Genomic DNA, 26,125 nt, shown 5'->3' with positions numbered 1-26,125 from the left:
TGAAAATTTTCTATGTTGAGAAAAGCCATAATGACAAAGAATAAAATTGAACACAAGGGGTGCGAAGCGAATTCAGTCCAAATGAAAAGTAGAAATGCTATTGGGCCAGAATGGAGAATGTACTAGCTACGCAGGGCCCAAGTGCCGCATCCATTTCCAATTAATTAAAAAAAGTCTAAAAATAAAAAGAGATAGAAAACTAGGTACTCGTGCATCGGTCACGCGCAGCACCTTCTTCTCCGGCGAGCCAACCAATTTCACGGTGGCGCCGGAGACTGAACAATCAGTATCAAAAAAAAAAAAGGCAAACTTCTACCCTATGGAAAATCCTATTCCGATTCCGAATCTTCCCACGAAAACATCATTAGAGACCTCTAACACCTAAAAAGAAAGCATGCAAGAATCACTTAACAAACATACAGTTCACGCACCTACGCTATATGCTACTAATTTGAGCGTATGAAAAGAGATACAAGTTGAATAGATTACCGTAGTATGATCAAACAGAGCCGAAAACTCTACCAAGAACTCCCCTGAGCTTTGATGAAAATGTTGAGAAAATCCACGTGCCTATGCTTAGAGGTGACGATGACGAAGTTAACGTTTTGTTTAGAGGTGATGATATGTGTGAAAAGAAAGAGTGAGAGGTTGAAAGGGATTGTGATGTGATGATGTTGTTATGGGTTAGAGGAGAGAAAAGTGAGTATGAAAATGAGAATGAGGAATGAGTTGAAGGGCCTCTGTTTGTTACGAGAGAGGGAGAGAGGGGTTATGTTGTTATGTTTGGGGAGAGAGAGGTGAGAGCATGAAGAAGGAGTGTGAGTGTATGAGAGGAATGTTAACCGTGGAGAGAATGAAAAAGAATTACTTATTTTGTTTTACTAAAAATATTCTTGATTTAAAATAGAATAAAAGAATGAAAGTATGGTTAAAAGAGGACAAAAGATTAGAAAAGAAAAATATGAATAGTTAAATGTTCAAAAATTAAATTGTAAAATTGAGTGAATAAAGAACATGCTATTACTCAATTTAATGGGGATAAGAAACAACTATATACTAGTATTATTAAAGAATATTTTTATGATAATTGTCAAAGTGTTTGGGTTTTTGACAACATTGAACCATGAACTTCCCATCTTCATAACTATTGATCCAAATCTCCAATTAGAAAAATTCCTTCTACAAAGTTGTACTAGAAAGCAGGATCTTTAATTATATGCCTTGTTTGCACCATTTGAACAAAAAAAACGAGAAAGATACACTCTTGCAAAGTGATGCACATGAACATGATTTTTTAGGGACTTAATATTTCTTCAAAATCATAATTTTCTTGGAATTCTTAACTTTCTTGATTTCTTGTGACAAATCTGGGTCAAATCTCATATAATAATGAAAATATTCATGACAAGCCCATGTTTGACATGATTTCCTAAAAAGTCAACTCTTGACTTTGAGTACCAGATGAATATTTGATCAGTTGAATCAAATCTTGACTACAGTTAATTTGCAACCCTTGAGACTTTGGGATAGCTCATGATGGACATGATGACACCTCATGGTCTATGTTTACTTTGAAATCATGTTTTGGTTAAAAAGTCAACTCAAAGTTGACTTTGACCAAAACCCTAATTTGGGAGCCAGATGAGTTAGGCATAGTTTGTAGCTTGAATCAATGATCTTAGATGCATTAATTATGAAACCTTGTCTTCTTAAGGATCGTGAGGAGAGTGTAATGAGATATTGAAGCCTCACCTCACACTTTTGCCTTATACAAATCTTCAATTGAGGCTCCAATGAAACTTCTTTCTTGAGGCTTATTGGAGAATAAAACCTATGAGACTTTGTGACTCGATAGAGAGAACTTCATGTGGAAGTGAAGATAAATCCCTTGACTTAACTGAGTATAAGGCTATCATTTTTTAGTGATGTATGCCACAAGCTCTTAATTTTTTGCCAATAGGAGGTCCAGTGATGTATGCATGCATTTATCATGACCTATTGAGATATGTAATATGATTATGATTCAAACCTCTCTAACGTTAAAATGAGAGGGAAAATTTTAGAGTGCAACACTGTGGTTAATTGTGAGGGTTTTTTCGTATAGAAAAGAAACTCCTACTTCAAGGCTCAAATGGGTTAACAAATATTTCACTCCTTTATAACTCCGGTGTTTGGGGATTTGAAATAATGCATGTACATCATTAGCATGGTTTTACTCAAAAGTATACAACTAGAGATTTTTTGCGTTTTTTGTTGTCATCATTCTTCCTCCGATCTTTGCCTAAGCAAGAGATTAGTATAGTTGGTATTGTAGTGCTAGAAAAACATTTATTGAGTGAGAACGAATAGATTGCTTCAAGACAAACATATTATTTTATTATGATTTTCATTCAAAATTAACAAATTTGTTACATGCAAACAATGTTTAAACAAATAATGAAAGATTACAAATGAAAATGCAGTAAAGACTAAATGGTTTCCATTGTTGAGGATACTTGACCCTGTCTGGACTTATTGCTTTTGAATGCTTTATACAGTTTAATGCTCACTCGAGAAAGGGATTCCCATTCCTATATGGCGTGAACATGATAGCTTTTAAATTGATCAAGTCTTGAAATTTGTCTTTGAATGCACTACAGCTCTTAATGGAATGGCCAAGCGTCCCTCAGTGGTATTCGCATATAGCGTAGAAGTCGTGTCCTTGAGGGGGAAGCGATGTATGAGGGTCAGGTTCCCTTAACTGAACCAAATAGCTCTTGATCAGATGAGGCAGTAGTTTGTTGTAAGGCATAGGAATCTGGTCAAATTTCCTTAGTGTCCTGTTTGGTTCCTGTTGACCAAACTGAGCATAGGAGTGATACCGGCTCTAATTGAGCGCTTGGCTTTTGTGACTTGGAACAAGTAATGGTTGTTGGATAGAAGACCTTGAGAGAACAAGATTTGGATGGATTCCCTGAGGTAAACCACGAGAAGGGGTAATCATCCCTTCAGCTGCAGTTAGGATGGGAATGACTTTATATCCGAGCCATTTGGAGTCCTCTAATCAAGAAAGTCCCAAAATTTGTACTTCAACGCTTTGCAATTCTTAATGGAATGACTGGATGCCCATTTATGGAATCCACAACGAGCGTTGGTATCATAATCCAGTGGAAGCTTTGCAAGAAGAGTCAACATACAAAACTCACTCAACTAAAGTTCCAGCAAGCGAGGAAATAATTGAGCATACAACATTGGAATTGGATCAAACTTATTTTCATGCCTTCTCTTTGTTGTAACCTTGAGCTAATAACCGTGCCTTGTTTCTAGTTATTACTCCATTTTTGTCAAGTTTGTTACGAAATACCCACCTAGTACCAATTATTTTTTGTTATCTCGGATGAGGGACAAGGTTCTAAACATCCTTTCTCTTAAATTGATTTAATTCTTCTTGCATGACCATTAGTCAATACTCATAAAGTAATGCTTACTTAGCGCTTTTCAATTCAACTTGCGAAACAAAAGCAAAATGATGACAAAAGTTACTTTTCTTGGAGCGTGTTGCAACGCCATTTGTGATATCGCTGAGAATATTATTGATTGGATGATCCTTTGAGGTTCTTCAAGCTAAAGGAAGATCATCCACATTCGATGGACTTTGTTCTTTATCTTTGTCAGGAGCGTTATCTTCCTCTTCCTAAATATCCATCGTATTGGGTTCGCCAACTCCCTCTTCGGGTTCTTTGAGTATATCTTCAAAAGATAAACCTGCATAGTCAAGAGAAATACCTCTCCCGATATTTTTTGGGTAAGATTCACCAAAGGTAACATGTACAGACTTCTCAATGGTAAGTAATATTTTATTATAAATTCTATATGCTTTACTTGATTTGGAGTATCCAAAGAAGATACCCCCATTTGCTTTAGAGTCAAATTTATCAAGGTTATCTTTTCCATTACTTAAATTAAAACACTTGCATTCGAAAACATGGAGGTGTGACAAATTTGGTTTTATACCCTTTAAAAGCTCATATGGAGCCTTGTTCAAAATCGAACATATGAGTATCCTATTTAGAACATAACAAGTCTTACTTATCGCATCAGCCCAAAAATGTTTAGATAGACCACTCTAATTGAGCATTGTTCTTGCCAACTCCTCTAAAACACAATTTTTGTGCTCCACAACACCGTTTTGTTGTGAAGTTCTAGGAGCTGAAAAGTTATGCTCAATATCGTGTTTGTCACAATAACTTTCAAAAAGATGATTTTCAAACTCACCTCCGTGATCGCTTCAAATAGCAACAATTTTTAAATTCACTTTATTTTGAAATAACCTAGCAAATTGAGTAAAAGCGGAAAAGGTCCATAAAAAAATTTCACCTAGGCTTTTTTTCCTTGATGGACTGAAAAGGTCCATGTGAAGAAGTTCAAGGGGTCTAAAGGTTAAAATAACATTTTTCGAAGAAAGGAATAAACCATAGCTCTTGATGCCACTTGTTAGACGCTAGGCTACGATCTAGAGGGAGGGATAAGATCCCACTAAAAAAAATTAGTTTTTAAAAATCGTTTTTCAAATATGGTTTGCGGAAGCACCAGGGGTCGACTTATGTCTATTATGAACCGGTATTGGTAGAATCGTATATGCGACTAAATATTTTATAAATGTGTGAGATGTTTAAGATGAGAACTACCTTGAATCAATTTATTTTGAAATATATATCGTTTGAACAATTTAAACACTCAAGCACCTACTTTCAATTAATATAATTAATAAAATTGACTTAGTCAATTGGTCAATCACTTGTTGTGCAAATGTAATTATGCACAATCAATTTCACAAATAGTTGGTATGCACTTTATTGCACGCCAATATTGTCTAAGTATTGTTGATTGTGAAATTCGATTGCAATTAACAATTGTAATTTTCTATACAAAAACTATTTTGTATCAGAATTTAAACACTTGGAATTATTAGCGAATTAGCAATTGTATACCAATATTTGTAGTAAGTAATAAAGAAATAAGGAGAGAGGAACACAAAGATTTGTTTAGGCAGTTCACCGATCGTCCTCAGTACAGCTACGTCTACGTCTGCCCCCAATTCCAAATGGGAATTGAGATAATTTTTATTTCTTTGCAAGTGTTTTTACAAGAGAAGTTAAAGCAATAAACAAACAAACTCAATTTTGATGTTAATTCTTTATCTTCCCTCCTCTTGATCTTAAGCAGGATCAAGTCGCCTAACAATGTCGAATCAGTCCTCCGGTTACCGTTACTCCCTTGACCAGATCTGTGTCCTTCAAGGTTTTCACTCGGCTGAATTGCAATCACAAATTATTGTCACCCAGGAACTTTGATTGATCCTCCTTCATCTGTTACTCCCTTGACCGAACCCACCGTTCTTCAAGGCTTTCACTTGGCTGAATTGAATCCAAAGCTTCTTGTCAAACCCCCCCCCCCCCCAAATCAAACTGATTTTGGAGGAAAAAACCTCATTGGTTTTATTCAATAAAACCCCCAAAATTCTTCACCTAATTGGAATGTACAAATTCCTAACTTTCGACGTTATCACTCTCAATATATGATCACTCAACAAGAATTATTATGTGTAATTGATGAATGAACATGCGGAAGAATGAAGAGGAGAATAATGTTTGTCTCTTTCAAGTTTCAAAGTTGTATTAATTTTGATGCATTAATGTATTTATTTGTGTAAGAAAGGGAGCAAAATATGGAAAATTCAAGCACAAAAATGCCCAGTAATATGTGATGTGTCGACCTCTACAAGTCAATGAGGTATGGAGGTAAGCAACACATTAAGTGTCGACCTCTGGTCCCATGTGCTTCAACCTACACAAGGCAGTGAGGTATGGGGTTGAAATACACAGTATGCGTCGACCTATACCCTACTATGCGTCAACATGTAGCTTCTGTACATCGACCTATGCTAGACAGGGGTGTTTTCATGAAATTTTCTTTTTCTTACTCAGACTAATGATGTTTGTCTTCTGCTACCTCAGTCACAAGCTCCCTTCGTCTTCCACTGTCGACTCCCTTTGATTTTCAGGTTTTTTTTTTACCCTAATAACAAAGACTATATGAGAAAAACTATTTGAGAATTTTTTAGAGAACAATAAAAAGCAAAGCCACATTTACAATTGGAACTATAAAAGTTCAACCCTAATAACAAAGACAATATGTGAAAAACTATTTGGGGATTTTTAGGGAAGAATATAAAACAAAGCCACATCTACAATTGGAACTGTAAAAATTAAAATCTCTATTTGAGGATTTTTGAGGGAACAATATAAAGCAAAGCCACATCTACAATTGCAACTATAAAAATTAAAATCTCGTCGGCATCGTTTGCCACGTTGTCTTTTTTTTGCCACGTTGTCTTTTTTTAACGGAAGGTTATCGTCAGAGACAAAAACCAAATGAATATCAACATTTAAATTTTTTTCTAAAAAATAAAATAAAAAAGATAAAGGAAAAAAAAAACACACAAACTTAGAGATGTGAAACATATATTTAAGCCAAATATAAATGATTGAATGGCTGATTTGATGTGATTATCTTTTTTTTAACAAAAAACATAACCTCTACAACTTTCCAATTCAAATTCTCCAACTTTTGGGTTGGAAAAAAACATAATCAGGTTTTGCAATGCAACCTATTTATTTCTTTTACATTTATTTTTTATTTTATTTCTAAACATAAAGTTAAACCACAATGTTTTAGATGTACAAGGAAGGCATATCCTGAATGAAATTTTAATTGCTAATGAGGAAGTGGATGGGGAAAATGAAAGAAGATGTAGCAGTTAATCATGTTTAAAGTCCATTGTTCACATTGATTAGAAATTGAGACTAGAAGATCATATACACTACAGAATATGAAAATAAGCTTATACAGAAAATTGTTTGATTAATCAACTGCATGGTCCTTCCCATCATAACTTATCTTAAGGAGACAGGTTTCTACCACACAGTCAACAATCAAAAACATGTTACAATGTTACAACATTTGGCTGCCAGAAGAAGCATCAAATCTGCTTCTAGTAACAACCATTTCCCACATTTGTGATTTGAACGAGTATCGTACTCATGTAGATACATAAATTCTGGTTATAAAACCGGAGAAACTAAAACAGCTGTGTTTCCGACTGTAAGTTTGAGACTGGCTGCATGTTCTAATTGTCTCCAAGCTTCTTTCCGTTTCTCGGATTCTGTGTTTAGCATTGCTTCTTCCTCCTTAAACTGAGAACGACAAGAAAGGAACAGATTCTCATCCATCTCTATGAACATCTTTCTAACATTATGAGTTAAGTTGAGCACTGCTGGGTTCCAGTGGCTCTGAGAGTTTCTCTCAAGTGCGGGAATTATGATAGGTAGTATCACCTGACGGTTGTGAGCAATCAAATTGACGATGTGGTCATTGTTCCATAAGTAAAGGGCTCTTTCGGATACCTGAAACAATTCAGGCAGAACTTTAAAAAGGGTACTTTTAAGAACGAATACGTGTAGCACGTGGTTAGTTCTACGATGACAAAATTTTATTTTGAACGAATTGATCCAGCCAGACTAGAAATGTGTTGAATGCAAATTGAATGTAAAAGTATGTTGAACAATAAATTTATGACAATTGTAGATGAAGAAAAGGCTTCACACGTTACAATCAATTCTAGAGGCAGAATCAGTTCTACTGAAAAAACATTCATACATGTCAGAATCAAACACGCGTGTAGAAAATATAGAGAGCTCCAAAGAAACAAAAACATATATACAAACTACTTTCACGCCCTATCAAATACCGCCAGCTAACAAAAGATTTAGAGCATGGATTTGTTTTTCCTATAATAAATATAACATTGAAATAGGAATATTCAAAAAGAGAATGAAGATTTTTTAGCAAATGGATTCAGTGTAAGATTACCTGAAAATGCAAACTACTAATGCAGCATCCAATTCGCCAAAACAATGGCACCATGACCTTTTGGAACTCAACCATGTTAATTGTTTCCAAAATTTCTTCCAACTCACCGAGGAACATCACCTCTTTCTGACTATGTGTTATTGGCCAATATTTCAACAAACCCCTAATCACAATGCTTGCCAACTTAGGCTCTTTCTCTATAAACTGTGTAACACAATAAGACAATTGTTGGAAGTAAGCCCCCATAGATCTAGGCTTGTGCAAAGGGATCAAAATTCTCCACAAGAAGATTTTGTGTTCCTCTTTCAATGGCAAAGCAAATCCACTAACTACGCTCCCGAAAATCTCCAACAACTCAGCAATCCCGTTATGCTTCTCGGTCTCAAACACAAACCTATGAAACACATTGTTAAACGATTTCCGAATGTAAGGTCTATGAACCATGAATTTGCCATACACCCTATGCATTATTGTCTTTAAACAATCCCTTTCTCTAGGATCCTCCGAATCAAACAACTCCAACAATTTCGAAATAAACGAATGGTCGAAATACTTTTTTGCAACCTTAGCATCAAGGCAAGAAGATGTTATAAACTTAAGCAACAATTCATAAACAAGTTGAAGATGAGGCCAAGCAGGATCGAAAGACGGCTCGTCATCGTCATTCTCAACACCACCGCCGGCCCGATTATTGGCTCGATAATTCGGCGGGAAAACACGAAAGAGATTAATAGCACACATTCTACACATTGCAAGAATAGCAGGCTCACTAAACCTTGCAGACCCAAAAGAAGAAACAAAATCAACAAGTTCAATCAAAGTTCTTCTTTTTACATCTTTCTCCACAATGTTCTTACCAGGATCGGTGAAATCAAACGCAACACAACAAAGACTCAACTTGCTCACAAAAAGGTTCATCTTTTCAGAACCCGCAACATCCTTAAACGGCACCAAAGGTTCTATCAACGACACGGTGCTTGTCGGGAAAACAGCCGCCGATGAATTCTTTTTCGCTGCATTGGTTTTGGCACCATCATTTCCGCCGTGTGACTTGCTACTCTTCCCGGCACGAGGCGAATCGCTCCGGCAGGACGAGTCACCTCGGCTTGACTCGTCCGAGTCGGTTTTCGATGTTTTCCGAGGAAGTTTACTTAGGATTTGCTTGAGCATGGTGACCCAGAAGCTGAAATCGATCAATTTTGAATCTTTAGAGGGAACCCATGAAGGAAAAACTCAATCCAACACGAAAAACGTGGATTTGTTGAAGAAGAACCGTGGAAGGGAACAATGAGGGAAGAACAGGGTTAAGAAACCCTAGATCTCGGTCACCATGAAATCTTTGAATTCCGAACAATGTGGGAGATGCTGCGTGAAATTGAGATGGAGAATTTAAATGGGTTGAAGGAAATTTTCGATTTTGCAATGTGTATCATGCATTGATGAGAAATCAATTATTGAAGGTTGTTGTGGGTAAAAGCAAAAAGGGGAAAAGAAAATGAAAATGAAAATGAATTGTAACAAATCTTGCGGAAAATAATTAATTAAATTAACATGTGAAATTAGCCAATTTTTTGTGTGTTGGGAATGAAAAAAGAGAAAGGAAAATTGTGAATGGAATGTAGAAGAAAATAAAGGGGGTTTGATTTGATTTTGAATGAAGGAAGTTATGATTGAGGTATGATTTTGAGGAATGAAACTCTATTGAGCTGTTAATTTGGGTATGATGATGAATAATGTGATCTACTATGGACAAAAATAAAGAAAATAGAAAAAGTACAATGAGGCAATGGGTTGGTTTTTTAACTTCTTTTTATTTAGTAATAATAATGATCAAATAAAAAATAGTAATAATGGAGAAGGGATTAGATCTTGCATTTCACTAGGTTCATCATAGGTAGATAGAATAATAGAATAGTATGATAATAATTGTAATTGAGATTGAAATGAAAGAGGAGAGAAATGTGAGTGGATTTTGGACAGAAACAAACACGTGTTAGTGAATAGAGAGCATGTGAAAGAAAGGGCACAAACAAAAAATGGGGCAAAAAGTTAGGAGGGTAAACCTAAAACCTAAGGACATGGTAATTGATCTTTGTGATGCGGCTATGCCAGATAATTGGGTTATCATACATATCTGATTTATGTTAATAATTGGTAGTATACAGTATGATTTTATTTATTTTTTACAAAGTAAAGGAACAAGATGTGATTGGGCTATAAAATGGAATAATGTTGTTTTTATTTTTGGTGAAAAAATTATGTTATTTAAAATTGATTAAAACATGAAATAAGAGAGTTTATAGAATGTGTTATGGGTTGGACATGGGCTCAAGGATGGATATTTTTAATTATAAGAAAGTTTAGTTTATTGAGTGTATCCATTTAGATGCTAAAGATTTAGTACACCTGTGATCAAGTGATTCGCAATCAATCTTTACCATTGAATAACGATTCACCATTCGATGTAATTGAACAGTCCCCTACGTCTCACGCGCGAAAAATATGAGGTGGTTCTAACCGCCTCCCACATATAAGAAACATTATGTATGGTTCACCTCATCATAGCTCATAAAACCATTTTTCTTACGTTTTAGTGACTTGGTGTTGGAGTGTTAATTTTGCAAGTATATCTCGTTCCGTCGCGCCAGAGAGCACTCGTCGCCGAATCGATGGACTTTACACCTTCATATTCATTATTTCTAACTCTAATACGGAACAAGATAAAAAATAAGTGCATAGAAAACAATATAAATTGGTTCTTATTCTGATTCTTTAAATCTAAATATTTGTTTGTAGTAGAGGTGTTTTGGACATGGTTAAAGTATGTTTTTGTATTGGATTGTGTTCCCTTTCAAGTCACAAGGAGATATACCATAAAGTCACAATAGATAAGGAACAAACGATTCATGTTTCCCGTTAAATGAGAAGATTTAAAGAATCTCCTTACACCGGCCTAAGAAGACAATTGTCTTATAAAAGTTTCAAGGGCTTGAAACGATACTCCCTTATTATAAAGTCTAATGTATGATACAAACTTCGGTAGGCATAATATCTAACCAAAAATATCACACTCACAGTCTTTACTGACTTGATCGTTAGGGTGCTTTTAGGTAGAGCTCTCAAAACGGGCTACCCATCCCGTGATAGGCTGACCCATGACGGGTTCGGGCTTTGTATTGGCCGGGCTAAAAGGTTCGGTTTATAAACAGGCCACAATTTGGTTGACCAAGCTCGGGCCTTTACGGGCTACGATTTTTCGAGCCAGCCCGGTTTATATTTAAATTTATATTTTTAAAATTAAAAAGTGATTTTTTTTATTTAAAAATAATAATATGTTACTAATACACACCATACTCTAGTTGTATTGCATGAATTCACAAATTTAGACAAAATGAACCACACTATACTACTTATGCTAATGATGTTTTTGTTCTGCACTGCTCTTGTGGGCAGATAAGAGATACTTTACAAGGTAATTCACTCACAGTTTTTATGTGCATTTTTAAGAGTTGTAGTTGCTTAGTTAATCAAACCATCTGATTATCCACTTAAATTATAGAATATGTATTTACAATTATTTTTACTCTAGAGAGGATTATGATACATGTTAGACCTCTTGAGATGGATTCTTGTCAAGATGATATTGTAAGCTGTAAGAGATATCTTGAATGAATATGAAAATCAATTTTGATCTGTCAAATTTCAATCCAATTAGAAAAAACAGGTGGATTTATTTATTAAGTTGCATACTGACTTTTAGAAGTATAGTCTTCCATAGCTACAATACAAACTCAGTTTGACAGTGCTATGAATTTCTATGGCCTTTGAACAAATTCTTTCTTATCTTTTCTCGATACAGATGTTCAAACATCTCTCATCACATGTTATTCACATTTCACTAGAAAATGACTTGCAAATATGCAAAAATTTACTTGAAAATATCCACATCTCCCTGTGAAACTAACAATAATATATAATGCATAATACTAGTAATATGGTAAACTAACTTTCAAGTATACTAGTCATAATACATAATACATTAACATAATATATTAACATTAATATAGTAAACTAACTTTTAAGTATACTAGTCATAATACATAATACATTACCAGTATGGTGAAACTTTAAACTTTAAAGTATACTAGTAAACTAACTTTGGATTTGATAAACATACCTTTGTTCAATATCATTGATTTGGTCCTTCTGAACTAAATATAGTTTTTTTAAATTTGTCATTTATTGTTTTATAATTTCATTTTAAATCATTTTTATTATTAAAAAAATATTCGGGCTAGCCCGGATAAGTATCGGCTTTAAACGGATCGAGCTAAAAGGCCCGGATAATAACTGGGCTCTAATTTTCTTGTTCAAGCCCTTTATTTTAGCGGGCTTTTAGGCCCGACCCATTTTGCCAACTATACTTTTAGGTACATTGTCAGCCTTTGAAAGTTATAGATCAATGGTTGTCAAACAACATCTTTTCACGTTCAACCATACTAAAGATCCTAAGTTGCGATCAAATCAATATGGTATTTTATTTACATTCTATTGAAATTATTTTAAAATGGTAATATTTTATTCCTGATTGTGCCAATGTCTAATCTGCTTACCTCCAACAATATAAAACACCTGACATCGAACCATGTCTAACGACCTTAAGACTCATCCAACGAACCTAGGAGGTAGTTATAAACATATACACCCGAGGAATGATCCAAGGAACTTGGATTCATATAATGGCCATGTTCTAGTATCTTATTATACCGTGGTCAGTCACCCAATGACTGTAAGATCAAATAAACAATTGAACATGCCAACGAAAACCCCATTAGGCGAGTATTAACGAAATGGTTTTATGGTAAGTAAATTATCTGGACCATTGATCTTTTAGAGTAATTTGTCAAATCACTTGGACCTTTTCTTCCTTTGGACTTTCAGATGTTTGATTCTAATAAGAGCTCACGAGGATTTTTGACATTTGTCTCAAATTTATTCTCTCTCTTAAAAATGTTTTACCTTATACACTAATGTGCTTCCTTTTGCATTAATGTTTCTTTTATTTCGATGTTGCTTTATTTTGAAAATCATTATAAACCGTCATTTTAGAATTAATGTAAATAGATTATTAGTTCATTCTAAGAACTATAAGTAAGAAAATGGTAGACTTGAGAATTAGTTAAAAGAGTAAAGAGAAATTTGTCATTTTGTCAAGTCATCGCTATGTATTTCTACACCAAATTTGAAAAATTATTCATTTTCTTCTATTACTCTTCCCTTTCACATTGGGAGCAAGGAGAGGGGATAGTTTCTTCCCTTTGAATCTCAAGAATCCAGCTTGCATGCAACCACCTCTCACCATCTAAAACTACGAATTTCACTTAATCAAAGAGAAAATAGAGTAATTAAACTCTTTTTTCACCTAAATTTAGATACTAAATTATCTCCACAACCCAGTGTTATAAAGAATTAAGAAGATTTTGAGTCTAAGACCAAAGTTGGAGAAAGAACAAGATTCTTAAGTCCAAAATCTTCACCTTCTTCCTTTGAATCCTCAAAAGTGGTGAGTTCCTTTATCCAACCTTTGCATGTAGATTTTACAAAGTATTATGATCCATTCATGAACTAAGTTAATTGGTGACTAGGTTAGAATTTACAATTCATGATGAAATTGAGAATAAGTTCAAGTGAATTTTATGTTAGGTTTGTTGTTTCCCCAAATCCCGTTTATGGAACCACTTTATAAATTTCAAAAAAAAGTATCAATTGAGACTTTAAACTAAAAGGCAAACATTATATTCATAAAATAGGCTCAATTTCTCATGGAATAGGATTTTATTTTGTTAAATTTCATTAGGAAATGGTGGAGAAAAGTGAGTTGCAACTATGACAAAAAATTTGTCCCGTTTTTGGAACCCTTGTAGGAATTTTAAAAATTGTTTTAATTGGTAACTTAAATAGAAAAGAAAATTTTGTATTCATAAATTAGACTTAATTTTTATAGAATAGACACTGATTTTTCTAAATTCCATTAGGAAATGGTAGAGAAAAAAGAGATGCAATTCTAACCAAAATTTTGTCCCGTTTTTTGAACCCATGTAGTAATTTCAAAAATTGTGTTAATTGGTAACTTAAAATGAAAAGAAAAATGTATATTCATACGCTATACTTAATTTCCTATAGAATAGGCACTGATTTTGCTAAATTTCATTAGATAGTGGTGGGAAATTGAGTTTCAAATCTTCTCCAAATTTTGTCATATTTTGAAACCCTTTTATGCGTTGGTTTTAAATGAAATCAAATGTGTTTGTCGACTGTAAAGTTTTGTAATATCATGCTATATTTTTATATTTATATATGGTGATTTCACAAAGTTCATAGTGGAAAGAAAAGATATCACATAAATATGTATATGTATATGCATATGTATATGACATAATATGGGTAAAATCAACGGATATTATCAATTACGTAACAGGTGAACGAGATTTATATCACATTATAAACTCAAAGTATACTGAGATTCAAAATAATTTAGGCGTCAATTATCGTCAATAAGAAAAGGTCTCAGTAGACTAGACTTATTTAGATTGACTCACAACTAAATAATGGGCCATAGCAGTTTACCCATATTATATGTATATACAACAATACAAATTTTATAAAGGAAGGCACGATTAATTAGGTTAGTTTATTAATTTATTCTAACCCGCCTAAGCTCGTGGAACCATGTCCAACAACAATTGAGGAGAGTAAATTATATAGTATTATATTTATCTCACTGATGACATTAAATAGGATTTTAGGATACATACTATTCATTAAGATTGTGGTGTCATCCTATGTTAATTCTATCTTGAACTCACTGACACATAGTTTCACCCATTCAATTGTTGTTATTTTCATATGAGCATATTACTAGAGCTAACGGCAAGCGGAAATTTGTTTAGAAGATTTTATGCTTGTTTGTTTTATGATTAAGAACCATGTTAGATATTAGTTTTGTACTAATTGTGTAGTATTTTGTGTTGATTTATGGATATGTCTATGGTACCTTTTGGTTATTGCTTATAGTATTATGTTGTTTTAACTCTGGAATTATGTTTGAGTTATATCTATAAGTCATGCGTATTAAACCTATTATGACATAATCTTGATTGTGCCTTGGGTAGTTTTAAGAGACATTTCCCTAATTGTTATGTGTATTTTATAATTATCATTACATTGAATATTAAATATGATCAACTTGATATTGTGTTTGATATACAAAAGTTATGGCTAATGTGCAATACCTTAAAACAAATTGTCGATTAATTAACACTCTAATGAATTGTTAGTATGGTTAATTAGGAGATTAGTAGTGCAATGATCCTACTAATTGGAATTTTCACTAGAATTTGACCAATTAAGTATAAAAGAGTATATTAGTACTTTCACCCCTTAAGTAGATATGTAGAATTCTAGCTCAACTCTTCATTTCATCTCATTCAAATTGTGCCAACATCAGAAAGTAAGAGTGGGAGAGGAGGAACACGTGAAACAAGGAAAAGCTGGAGCAAGCCAACAACATTCATCTTCCTCCATTGCATGCATCAAGAATAATTCAATTATTTGATTTTTTTTATCATTTAAACTCAATTCGGAACCAACATATTTTCATCAATCCAGATGAATCCTTAGTTAGGACTTGGGGATTTAGAAACCCAAGGTTGTATAATTATGGGAAGGGTTTGTGATAATGTTTGGAAATCTTGTCATGTGTGTTAAGTTGCTTAAATGTGATACTTGGTGTTAATTGCATGCTTAACTTGCAATTTGGCCTACTCTGATCCATGCATCTTGTGTTTGTCAAATCTGTTTTGTGTTCTGAATGTCGCATTTTCTACATTTTATGATATTCTCGCTTAACGAGAACAATGGTGGCTAAGCGTGCCTACATGCAAGGTTATTTTCAGCTTTCGGGGTTTACTCACTGAGCGACTCAAAGCTCACTAAGCGAGCCTTCATGGATGACAAAACTGGATTTCTGGGTTTGCTTGCTAAGAGACCCAGAGCTCACTAAGCAAAAGTCTTGTTTTGGAGGAAGATTTCAATTCTGTTTGACCTCGCGTGGCTAAGCGAGCCTTTGAAGTTTAAAAATCTAGTTTCACTAATCTAAGCGTATCTTGAGTTTTGTAATTTGAAATGAGGCATGATCGACTGCATTGGGAAGCTAACACAGAGTTACAACATAATGGAAACTTCCAGGTCCTTCCACTTTATTCCCCATATGTACGTTGATTTCTGTTTCGAATGTTTGGATGTGGTTTCATTTCGTATGCTCGGGTGAAGGAATGGACCTAAGCTACTAGGTGTTATGCACTTAGATATGTTGTATCCGAATTTTGTCCATTTTTTTTAATTCATCTGGTCAATTTGCATTTTGTCACATTCTTCATATTTTGTACTTTTTTTATTTTTTATTTATACCTTTTTATTTAAAATATCATATTGGTTTCTACATTATGATCATATGCATTTTTATTGCAAAATAATTGATTATATCTTTTTAATAAGAATGGTTATATGCATTTAGCTTTTTGACTAAGTTTCTAACTTGCATATAAGATAAAACAAAAAAATGTTACATGTTAATCCATTCATCATCAAATATCCTCATACATACCATACATGCACAAGTCAACATACAAAAACCCTTTATTCACCTATGCCCTCAGCGCATAAATCCTTTACATGTTAACTTGCATTGCCTTATTAAGCATATCGCCTATGCGCTCAACGCATAAACCCTTTATTCACCATGAAATACTTGAACCTAAAAGTGCCACCTGGTCTCATGAGCTCGCATAACGCGCCTATGTTTGGCCTAAAGATCCTTGATTTTTAGGGGATTACTCTGACTTGGTCTCTGCATGCTGAATCTTGGTTTTCCCGCCCTTTTAACTTGTTTTCAATTAATATATAATATGAAAGTCCAAACAGATATTCTATCATTTTTATAGACGAATTAAAGGTTTTTGCATTGATTGCTTGTAAAATAAGTTAATAAGTGCCTACATATCAACGTAAGTCTAACACTCATCAATCTTCTTAGTATCATCAGTCTCTTGCTGACGTTGATGGATGTTATGAACATTATCATCCAAAGTCTGGTTGTGACTTGTGACGATGTAAGTCCTCCATAGCAGTGTGCATTTATGATATGGCTTCATGGTCGGCGTCGAAGTTGATGTCAGTTGAAAAAGTTGCTCGTCTGGTCAACATGCCAGAAGAGATGACAACAATGGGTTGTGCATTGATTGTTGGTTACGAGTGTGACCAGGGCCCACCTTGGGCCTCCAAAAAATAGGGGCAACTAAATAATTTTTTTTATAAATTTTAAATCTGAAATAAATAAATAAATAAACATTATTTGTTCAACTTAATATTCAATATAAGCTAGTTGCCTACACTTCTACTATTTAAATGTATTACCTCCAAATTATCAGGTATTTAAATGTATTACCTCCAAATTATTTGGCGGCCCTGAGTGTGACCCATGGCACTTTTATTATGAGCACCACGGTCAGTGTCAATTTTACTTTCTAAAAAAGTACAATGAGAAATAACCTTGTATTTATAAGATTAATATATCATTACTTGGACACGTCATCTCCCATACTTGTAAAATAAATGAATGGTGAGAGTTAGTTCGGACAACTCAAATCCAATAAAATAATCTCTCACTCAAATTCAAACGACGGTCCTATATCATAGAGCCTTTTGCTCAAATTCACACCTCGAGGCCGCATAATTTCACCACGCCCAATGTTAAGACAAAGGGCTTGTATCGTGAACTTGTGGGCATTCCTTCTCAATAAAAATTTCCTATCGCATAAATAACTAAACAAATAAATAGTGAATTCTCTAATAAGTTTTGAAATACAACTAAAAATTGTGTTTTTAAATCAAATAGTTCTACATTATTAACTTATTTTAATATTTAAAACCGGAGCAGTAATCCCCGTCAGTCGTTTTTTTAAGAGTAAAGAGGATCTTACACGGTCTAATAAACCGGAAAATCTTGACGAAAACGAGACCAATCCCCAAAGCCAAGATAAAAAAAGTGTTCCCATTCCTAAATCCATGGCCTATTCATTTTTTTAGAACCCATTCATTTCTTCCTTCTCATTCTCTCCATTCTCCATTTCACAACATCGGATTAAAGGGAAGGCGGTTGGCGGACCCCACTGCCTCCCTTTCCAACATCTCGTTTTTTCACTCAACTCTAATCAAATCACCTGATTAATCCAATCATTAATTAATCTCTTTCTCTTACACCCATTAATCACAATCAGATTGGCCATTAGGTTTCAATGTTGTTCTTCTTCTCCATGAGAAGAACGTAGAAACCAATCGTTGATGGCAAACCCTACAACTCACCATGTAATCATCGACATAGCAACAACAACAAATTCAAATTCTGAAGCTTCTCCTTCTTCTGTTGATGTTGTTTCCAATCAATCTTCAAATTCTAGGTTAACAAGAGGCGATGAGGTTTCTTTAGGACGTGTTTCCAGGACTCCGTTGAATTCAGGATTTTGTGTTTCTTTGGAATTTGTTTTTACGTTTACTCAGATTATTGCTTCTGTTGTTGTTCTTCGTTCGTCGAGAAATGAACATCCTCACGCTCCGTTGTTTGCTTGGATTGTTGGGTATGCTTCTGGATGCGTTGTTTCGCTTCCTTTGTTGTTGTGGAGGTATTTTTCTAGGGGAAATTCGGAGTCGAGAAGCTCGACAACGGTGGATGATCCTTCGGGGATTCTGCTTTCGAATCCGACTACGATCAGAGGGGAGGATGTTGTCCCTGTTTCATCGAATCAGGCTTCGTCGTTGTTCACGAATACGAGGTATAGAATTGTTGTTAGTGTTGTTTGGTTATGATTAATTCACTTAGAATTGTTGTTAGTGTTGTTTGGTTATGATTAATTCACTTAATTCGCGCGTTTTAGATTCTGTTTGGATAAACAACTTAATTAAACGATGTTCGTGTGCGACCAATGATGATATGTATAATGTATAAGAATATGATCTTGCATTTTGCATAAATTTGGAAGCTGCACCTTTTTGTGTAGTTGTGTGATGATGCTATTCTTGAAAATATATTATGAATAGTGATGGTATCACCGCCCAAAGATTTCCAAGACTTGATAATCTATCTATAATAACCAAGGAAAAACTTGATATAGTTTGTTGAATTTCGCTGGTTTTTTGTTTGAAAAATTCGGTCACTCACTAATAGCTGTGACTCCGGTTGTGAGAAGTTTATAGAGTTACTAAGCTCTTTCTTGCATTTAATCTGCAGAATCAAGATACTTGTGGAATACATCAAAATCGTCCTAGATTTATTTTTTGCATCATGGTTTATTGTTGGAAACATATGGATATTTGGAGGGCAATCATCTGCTAATGAAGCTCCAAACTTATACCGGTATGTGTAGTCTTTAAGAACCTCTTACATTTAATATTATGTTTTTTCGGACCCTGCATGTTAAATTTGCTTCCTTTTGCTTGACAGGTTATGTGTAGTGTTTCTTACTTTTAGCTGCATCGGTTACGCATTGCCCTTCATTCTATGCTTAACAATATGCTGCTGTCTTCCCTGTATAATTTCCACTCTTGGGGTCAATGAGGATATGGCACAAACCAGAGGTGCAACCTCTGAATGCATTGATGCTTTACCAACTCACAAGTTCAAATTGAAGAAAAGCAAAAGCATAGATGAAAACACTCCGGCTGTTATTGAAGGTGGAGTTGTTTCCGGAGGAACCGAAAAGGAACGCATGATCTCCGGAGAAGATGCAGTAAGTATAAACTGATATTTAATTATTCACGATCCTTAAGTAAAACTCATGGCACTTTATTTTGTTCTTTCAGGATACTGAGCTAGGTAGAAACCTTTATCTGACAGTGACAGTAGAGTCTTAAGAATGTTTTGTCATATTCATATATGTCCATTTCACGAGGCAGTGAACTTCAATTTGGTGTCAATGCAATGTCATCAACTTTTGATAATCGTACAGCAACAAATCTATAATATCATTGCTTAATTCATGGAATCGTATAAGATAATCTGAACATCATGCCAATTTGTTTCATTGTTACATCGATTGTTGTTATTTATTTTTTTATGACTTTGATTATTGTTTGTGTTTTATGAGTTTGTCTACTGACCTGTTGTACTTTCCGCATTTGTGTGCAGGTTTGCTGCATATGCATAGCGAACTATGAAAACAACGATGAATTAAGAGAATTGCCTTGTTCACATCTTTTCCACAAAGATTGTGTAGACAAGTGGTTAAAGATAAATGCATTATGCCCCCTTTGCAAAAGGGAAGTTGGCAGGAATGAAACAGGACCGGTCATCGAGGAAAATGCCAGCCAACAAAGGGGCGAGAGCAGGATTGAGAACAGTCCTGCCAATACCCCGCCGTAATATAGTTGCACATATATGATCATATATTTAATCCAGACTGCAGTTTTGTAAAACTTTTCCTTCTTATCATCTGCCCACTCTTTTCCTTGGATTGACGTCTGAATCTTAGTGCATCTTTGAAATTACAGTGAGTTTGACAATATTACGGGGCCACACCGTATTTTGTTGAAGTTTCAAAGTGCAATTTTTGGCCAAAATCACAATGATACATTGTGATTGTGCTAAACTCAGCGTCTTTCCAAACATGTACTTAGTTCAATCATTTTGTTTTGTTTTTGTTGATAACTAGTGGGTTGATATCGGCCAATGTTTCACTGGCCGATACTGGAGTTGTAAGTGAATGGAGGTTATATTTGCAGAGGCTTTGATGGGGGAGAGAATATTAATAATAGAAAGATAGAGAGAAATGAATTGAAGTGTTTCTTCTTCTTTTGTATTATTTGGTTATTGATTCTACTTTCTAAGAAATAATATTCACCAAGAATAGTGACTTTATAGTAATGAATAATGCTAATGTTTTTCGTATAAACGCGATAATGTAACAAAAATATGACATTATTTTCACATTTTAGATAAAAGCATACCTATTTATTGGTTGTGTAAAATAGTGTAGGATGTCCAATTATAAAATTGGGTTAAATATGTATTTGATATCTTCAATATTTCAAACTTTACTTTTACTCTTTTAAAAAAAATTATTTAAAGAATGATCCTTCAAATATTTTTCATCCACACTTTTGGTCCCTTCTGTCAACGTTTGTTTATAGATGATGTGGCATATCACATGGAATATTTTTGGTGATTGGCTATATAGGTGACAGTGATAGTGTGATAAGGATGCTGATGTGGCATGCCACGTCATTTAAGATCAACATTATATACTCACAACAAAAAACGCATTAGATTGCGGGGGTTGCAGACCTCCTTAAAATTGCACCGCGAATTTAATCAAGTTATTGTTTCTGTTTTCATTCAGGTTCTATTTCTCTTTATCGTTATTATTATCATCGCAAATCATGTATGCTATTTACGCTCCCACTGCTTTACCAATTTTCATGTCTGAGTACAATTTCCATGTCTGAGTAGTTTATTAAGAGTTTAGGATCATAACGATTATATTATGACAGACCTCGTATAGATTTTTGATAAATTCATGACGAGAATGTAGTAAAAATCGTTTGGGTGTTTTTGTTTTTTAATGCTTAAGTTTTCTACAAAAGTAGGAACAAGTTAGATATTACTTATATGCAGAAAGAGTATAGTGTAATATTTGAACAAGAAACACCAGACTATCACGCCGAGGCGATGAAAGTGTGTGAAAATCAATAGAGAAAATTTTCTTTTTAATGACTTGTATTCAAAACTTGTTATGAATAAATATACTACGCCGACAAAAAATGGGTAGAATATTTGCTCAGAATAGGACAACACGTCGACAAAAGTGGGTGTTGTCCACTGTTTTTAAGAAAGTTTTACTGGTAGCATATTTGATCAAAATAGGACAATACGTCGATAAAACGGGGTGTTGTCCACCTTTTCAATTTTTCTACGAAATTAGCGTCATTGTCGTAATGAGTCGGAATCAGAAAGAGGTTAAGAGAAATGAATCAGAAATTCTAAACTATGCTTGCTTTAATCATGATATTTGCAAATCAGAAATTCAATTTCGAACTAGGTTGATATCACTTTAGCTAAACATAGAAGTGATAGAGTTTAATACTTAGAAAATTGCTCTTAGTGGGAACGACAAATCTTTTATACTACTTTGGTATTGTTGTATGCTCGTGGCTTATCAGACGTCGCCAATTTTTTTGTTGGATTTTCTCTTATATGCAAGTATACATAGTCAAAGTGGCAACAAGTGATAGAAGTAAGAGTATTGCCCCACATAAATTGTATTAAGTTAAATTGATTTTCAACTCAAAAGTTATGAATAGTCAGAAGTCGAGAATAATAATGAATGTAGTTGTCACTAGGTTGGAATAAAGATTCTTTGAATTGATGGTAAGGAAGCTTATAAGATATGAAAATATGTTGAGTGAGACTCATTTAATAAGTTTCGCCAAAAGTGTTAGTGTAATGATATATGTCGTGACATATGAGATCAAAACGTGATCTAGTGGTGTATGTCAACAACGTCATAGTATATGTAACAAATAACTATGGAACAAATTCCTAAGTCTTACAGTAACATAAGTGTACACCCTTGCTAAGTTCAGCTTTCCCCTATAGTTCTAAATCTTTATCCCTAACCAGATGACAAATATTCCTATTTACTTTTTTATCCGTATTTGTCATGATTTCCATTTACCAAATGACTTATCAACATTGACATTTTTTTGCCTATTACTAAGATGATCAGCCAAAGTAACAAACATATGTTATTAAATCATATGACAAAATAAATCACTAAAATAACATCACATTACACATTTAACTTCACATTGCTCAACATAAATAAAGTTAGCTCATAATGAGTTGAAGAAATACATCAATATAAGCTTTCAAGCTTAAAATTTCTAAACAACGAGGAAAAGAACATTTAAATCTAAAAGTGTCAATTTTACTTCCTGCAGTCTTCAACCAGCAAAAAGCAAAAGATGGCATGCCATATTGAATGTTATCTGTTAAGAGTCCCACATCGGACAATATATGGCCTGAACATGTCCTTATAAGTGGGGGCAATCCTCACCCTATAAGCCGGTTTTATAGGGTTGAGTTAGGCCTAACCACACTTCTTAACATGGTATCAGAGCCTCGTTTAAGATCCGGTGGGCCACCTTCTATGGTTTCCGCTATCGGGCCACCCGCCATTTATTTCCACGCTCCAGTTGTCTAGTCCTGGGCGTGAGGGGGTGTGTTAAGAGTCCCACATCGGACAATATATGGACTGAACATGTCCTTATAAGTGGGGGCAATTCTCACCCTATAAGCCGGTTTTGTAGGGTTGAGTAGGCCTAACCACACTTCTTAACATGGTATCAGAGCCTCGTTTAAGATCCGGTGGGCCACCTTCTATGGTTTCCGCTATCGGGCCACCCGCCATTTATTTCCACGCTCCAGTTGTCTAGTCCTGGGCGTGAGGGGGTGTGTTAAGAGTCCCACATCGGACAATATATGGCCTGAACATGTCCTTATAAGTGGGGGCAATCCTCACCCTATAAGCCGGTTTTGTAGGGTTGAGTTAGGCCTAACCACACTTCTTAACATTATCCTTCAGAAATGGTAGGGCGAGAGGGACGTCAGAGACGTGTTCAACTACTCTTCCTTCTAGGTGGAATATTTTCTCTAAGTTGTAACACCCTAATTCTCCAATGGTAATTTAGTAAAATCAGAGTAAATTATTTTCAAAATGATATACAACAATTAGGATGCTACACTTCGTCAACACTTTTCGGATGAACAGACAAACAACTTCAACTTAGTCTTCAACTTCAACTTTATTAATGTAGCGAAAGGAAATCATGCTTATTACAAAAATATTCTCTGACGATATCGAAAAACATTTCTTCAAAATAAAATAGAGTTTATAATACTCAACATAATCACTAAAATAAAACAACAAATAATAAAGTAAACAAGCGTTCATCCTCCGGTGTTACATATCAGAGCACTGACGCCAAACCAAAATAATAAAAAAAAGCTATTTCTTCTAAACTCCGCATCTTAGCTACTTCGGGTCATCTGTCGTTACCAATATAAAGGTAACATTCAAACAAAAGGGGTAAGAATTCAAATCATTATAGAAATAAACAATAATGAACAATGTATAACAACATCAACCAAAAAATTCATCACCTTGCATAATCATGTAAATAACATATCTCAATCTATTTCACATATTCAATTATACGACATGACTCAACAATTTAATCTCCAAAAGAATCGAATACAATTGTCACAATTTATAACGATTCACATAATTATAGCACATAACACATATATCGCATATATCCCACATACCACCAACGTGACAATTAACAAATTATCACATAATACGCATAAAAGCAAACATCACATAACAAAAATATGACTCCAATGCAATCAATGCGACTCATGCATGTGGTACCAATGTGAACATCAAGCTCACTCGCTCCCGATTCCATATTCAAGAACCAGAGCCACGCTTTTGATCCAAACAAGACCAAAGCCCACTAATATGAACATATAGTCCATCGCTTCCGATCCACATAGCAACAAAAACACTTCTATTTTCACACAAGGATCAAAGCAACAAACTAGAATAATAAGATTCTCCATGAATGCATGTGCAACAAGACCAACAACATATGCGATTAAGATTATCTCTTGCAACAACACAAGGAACAATGGTTAAAAAGGAAGTTAGATTAAACGAGGGGATAAATGAAGAAGAAAAACTTCTCTTTCTTGAGTTCACAATGGAACAAAAGAAATTTCTCCTCTATCTCTTCTTCCGAAACATGTAACACCTCTTCCACGAGGGAAGGAACTTTTGATTTTTCTCCTAAAGAGACCAGACACATATGCACATATATAACCAAGGTTAAAAGACTATTCCACCCTTCATTTAATTTAAGAAATCTTCATCATGTCCTTTTTCCCTAATTTAAGAATAATTCACTTAAGAAGAAAATAACTCTCGGTGAATTTTATAATAGTACCCCTTCCATAACAACTTCCTTGCTAAATAGAAGACCTTTTCTCAAAGTATTATGATTAAAGATGTGAGAAAATTAAATATTTTAGAGATAGAATGAGAGAGAGGAGGGTGAGATATATCATGTTTATGGATATTTAGAAATGAGGGCGAATGCCTCTATATATAATCTAGAGGATCCCTAAAAAGGAAACAATCCCTGGGCAAAAATTAATTCACCTAATCGATTAGGTACCACAAATAATTGGTAGTTTGAGCCCAATTTAAAAGGTTTTGATAGAGAGTCATTTCCATTCATTAAGACATTGTCACAATATATTATAGAGTTTTCCTGCCCTTATCTAATCGATTAGTCACTTGGTCTAATCGATTAAGTAGTTCAAAAAAATTGCCCTAATCAATCTCAGTGTTTCTAATTCATCTGGATAGGCTCTAAAACATTTTTGGATGATTCTATTTTAAAATTATAGGCTTCAAAAATAATATTTATGAGTGTGTGATTTAGCCATGCTATTTTACAAATAAGCCCTTGTGTTCTTACAGAACACTAGACACTCATACACAAACATACAAACTTTCACACTTCCTCTCTTTCACACTTTAAAGCTTCAAGTTATTTTTCCAGATATAGCAATAACAATATCACTTTAATTGAATCTTCTTGAGTATGAGGCTTGAAATATCTTCAAGTCACATGCCATCATTCAAAGATAGTGTTGATGATCGTTAAACCATAAATCTTCAACTTTATTTGAAGTAATAGTTTAATTATCTTTCAACTTTATTTTTCTTTAAATTTTTAATAAAAAATAATAATTTAAATTATTATTGAAATAAATAGAATTATAAATAAGATGGAAATCCAATTATGCACATAATATTTACCACATCATTATTTTAGTTGACACGTCATAAAAAATGAGACTCAAATAATAATAAAAATAAAGTAGGGAATTAAAATCCCAAAAAAAATGAAATGAAGGGACCAACAAATTAAATTTTAAAATGGGAGGATGAAAACTCAAGTTATTTTATATCATTTATTTCATAGATGAGTGTGATATTATATAAAACTTTAGAATTAAACTCTAATTTGATAA

At 34.2% G+C, this 26,125-nt stretch overlaps 2 protein-coding genes across 2 annotated transcripts; one reads left to right on the top strand and one right to left on the bottom strand.

Annotated features, from left to right (window-relative positions):
- Positions 1-6,847: 6,847 nt before the first annotated feature.
- On the bottom strand, positions 6,848-9,686 carry LOC131660589 (serine/threonine protein phosphatase 2A 57 kDa regulatory subunit B' kappa isoform-like). The gene is made up of 2 exons (XM_058929849.1): positions 7,912-9,686; positions 6,848-7,445 (listed from the first exon to the last, which is right to left on the bottom strand). Exons 1-2 carry the CDS (start codon positions 9,079-9,081, stop codon positions 7,104-7,106), a joined length of 1,512 nt encoding a protein of 503 aa, XP_058785832.1. The 5' UTR covers positions 9,082-9,686; the 3' UTR covers positions 6,848-7,103.
- Positions 9,687-17,964: 8,278 nt separating this feature from the next.
- LOC131655088 (E3 ubiquitin-protein ligase At1g12760-like) lies at positions 17,965-20,822 on the top strand. The gene is made up of 4 exons (XM_058924989.1): positions 17,965-18,800; positions 19,256-19,381; positions 19,469-19,754; positions 20,153-20,822. Exons 1-4 carry the CDS (start codon positions 18,313-18,315, stop codon positions 20,384-20,386), a joined length of 1,134 nt encoding a protein of 377 aa, XP_058780972.1. The 5' UTR covers positions 17,965-18,312; the 3' UTR covers positions 20,387-20,822.
- The last annotated feature ends 5,303 nt before the right edge of the window (positions 20,823-26,125 follow it).

The sequence above is a fragment of the Vicia villosa genome, linkage group LG3 (genome assembly GCF_029867415.1).
Source record: "Vicia villosa cultivar HV-30 ecotype Madison, WI linkage group LG3, Vvil1.0, whole genome shotgun sequence".
Taxonomy (NCBI): Eukaryota; Viridiplantae; Streptophyta; class Magnoliopsida; order Fabales; family Fabaceae; genus Vicia; species Vicia villosa.
This window is presented reverse-complemented; position numbering and strand designations above follow the sequence as displayed.

What these genes read in the sequence shown, in the direction of transcription:
- LOC131660589 (XM_058929849.1), bottom strand. Translation starts at nt 9,081, where the DNA reads ATGCTCAAGCAAATCCTAAGTAAACTTCCTCGGAAAACATCGAAAACC. An exon ending in TTAGTAGTTTGCATTTTCAG is followed by an intron (nt 7,446 to 7,911) that starts GTAATCTTACAC and finishes GAATTGTTTCAG; the next exon opens with GTATCCGAAAGAGCCCTTTA.
- LOC131655088 (XM_058924989.1), top strand. Translation starts at nt 18,313, where the DNA reads ATGGCAAACCCTACAACTCACCATGTAATCATCGACATAGCAACAACA. An exon ending in TCGTTGTTCACGAATACGAG is followed by an intron (nt 18,801 to 19,255) that starts GTATAGAATTGT and finishes TTTAATCTGCAG; the next exon opens with AATCAAGATACTTGTGGAAT. An exon ending in GAAGCTCCAAACTTATACCG is followed by an intron (nt 19,382 to 19,468) that starts GTATGTGTAGTC and finishes TTTGCTTGACAG; the next exon opens with GTTATGTGTAGTGTTTCTTA.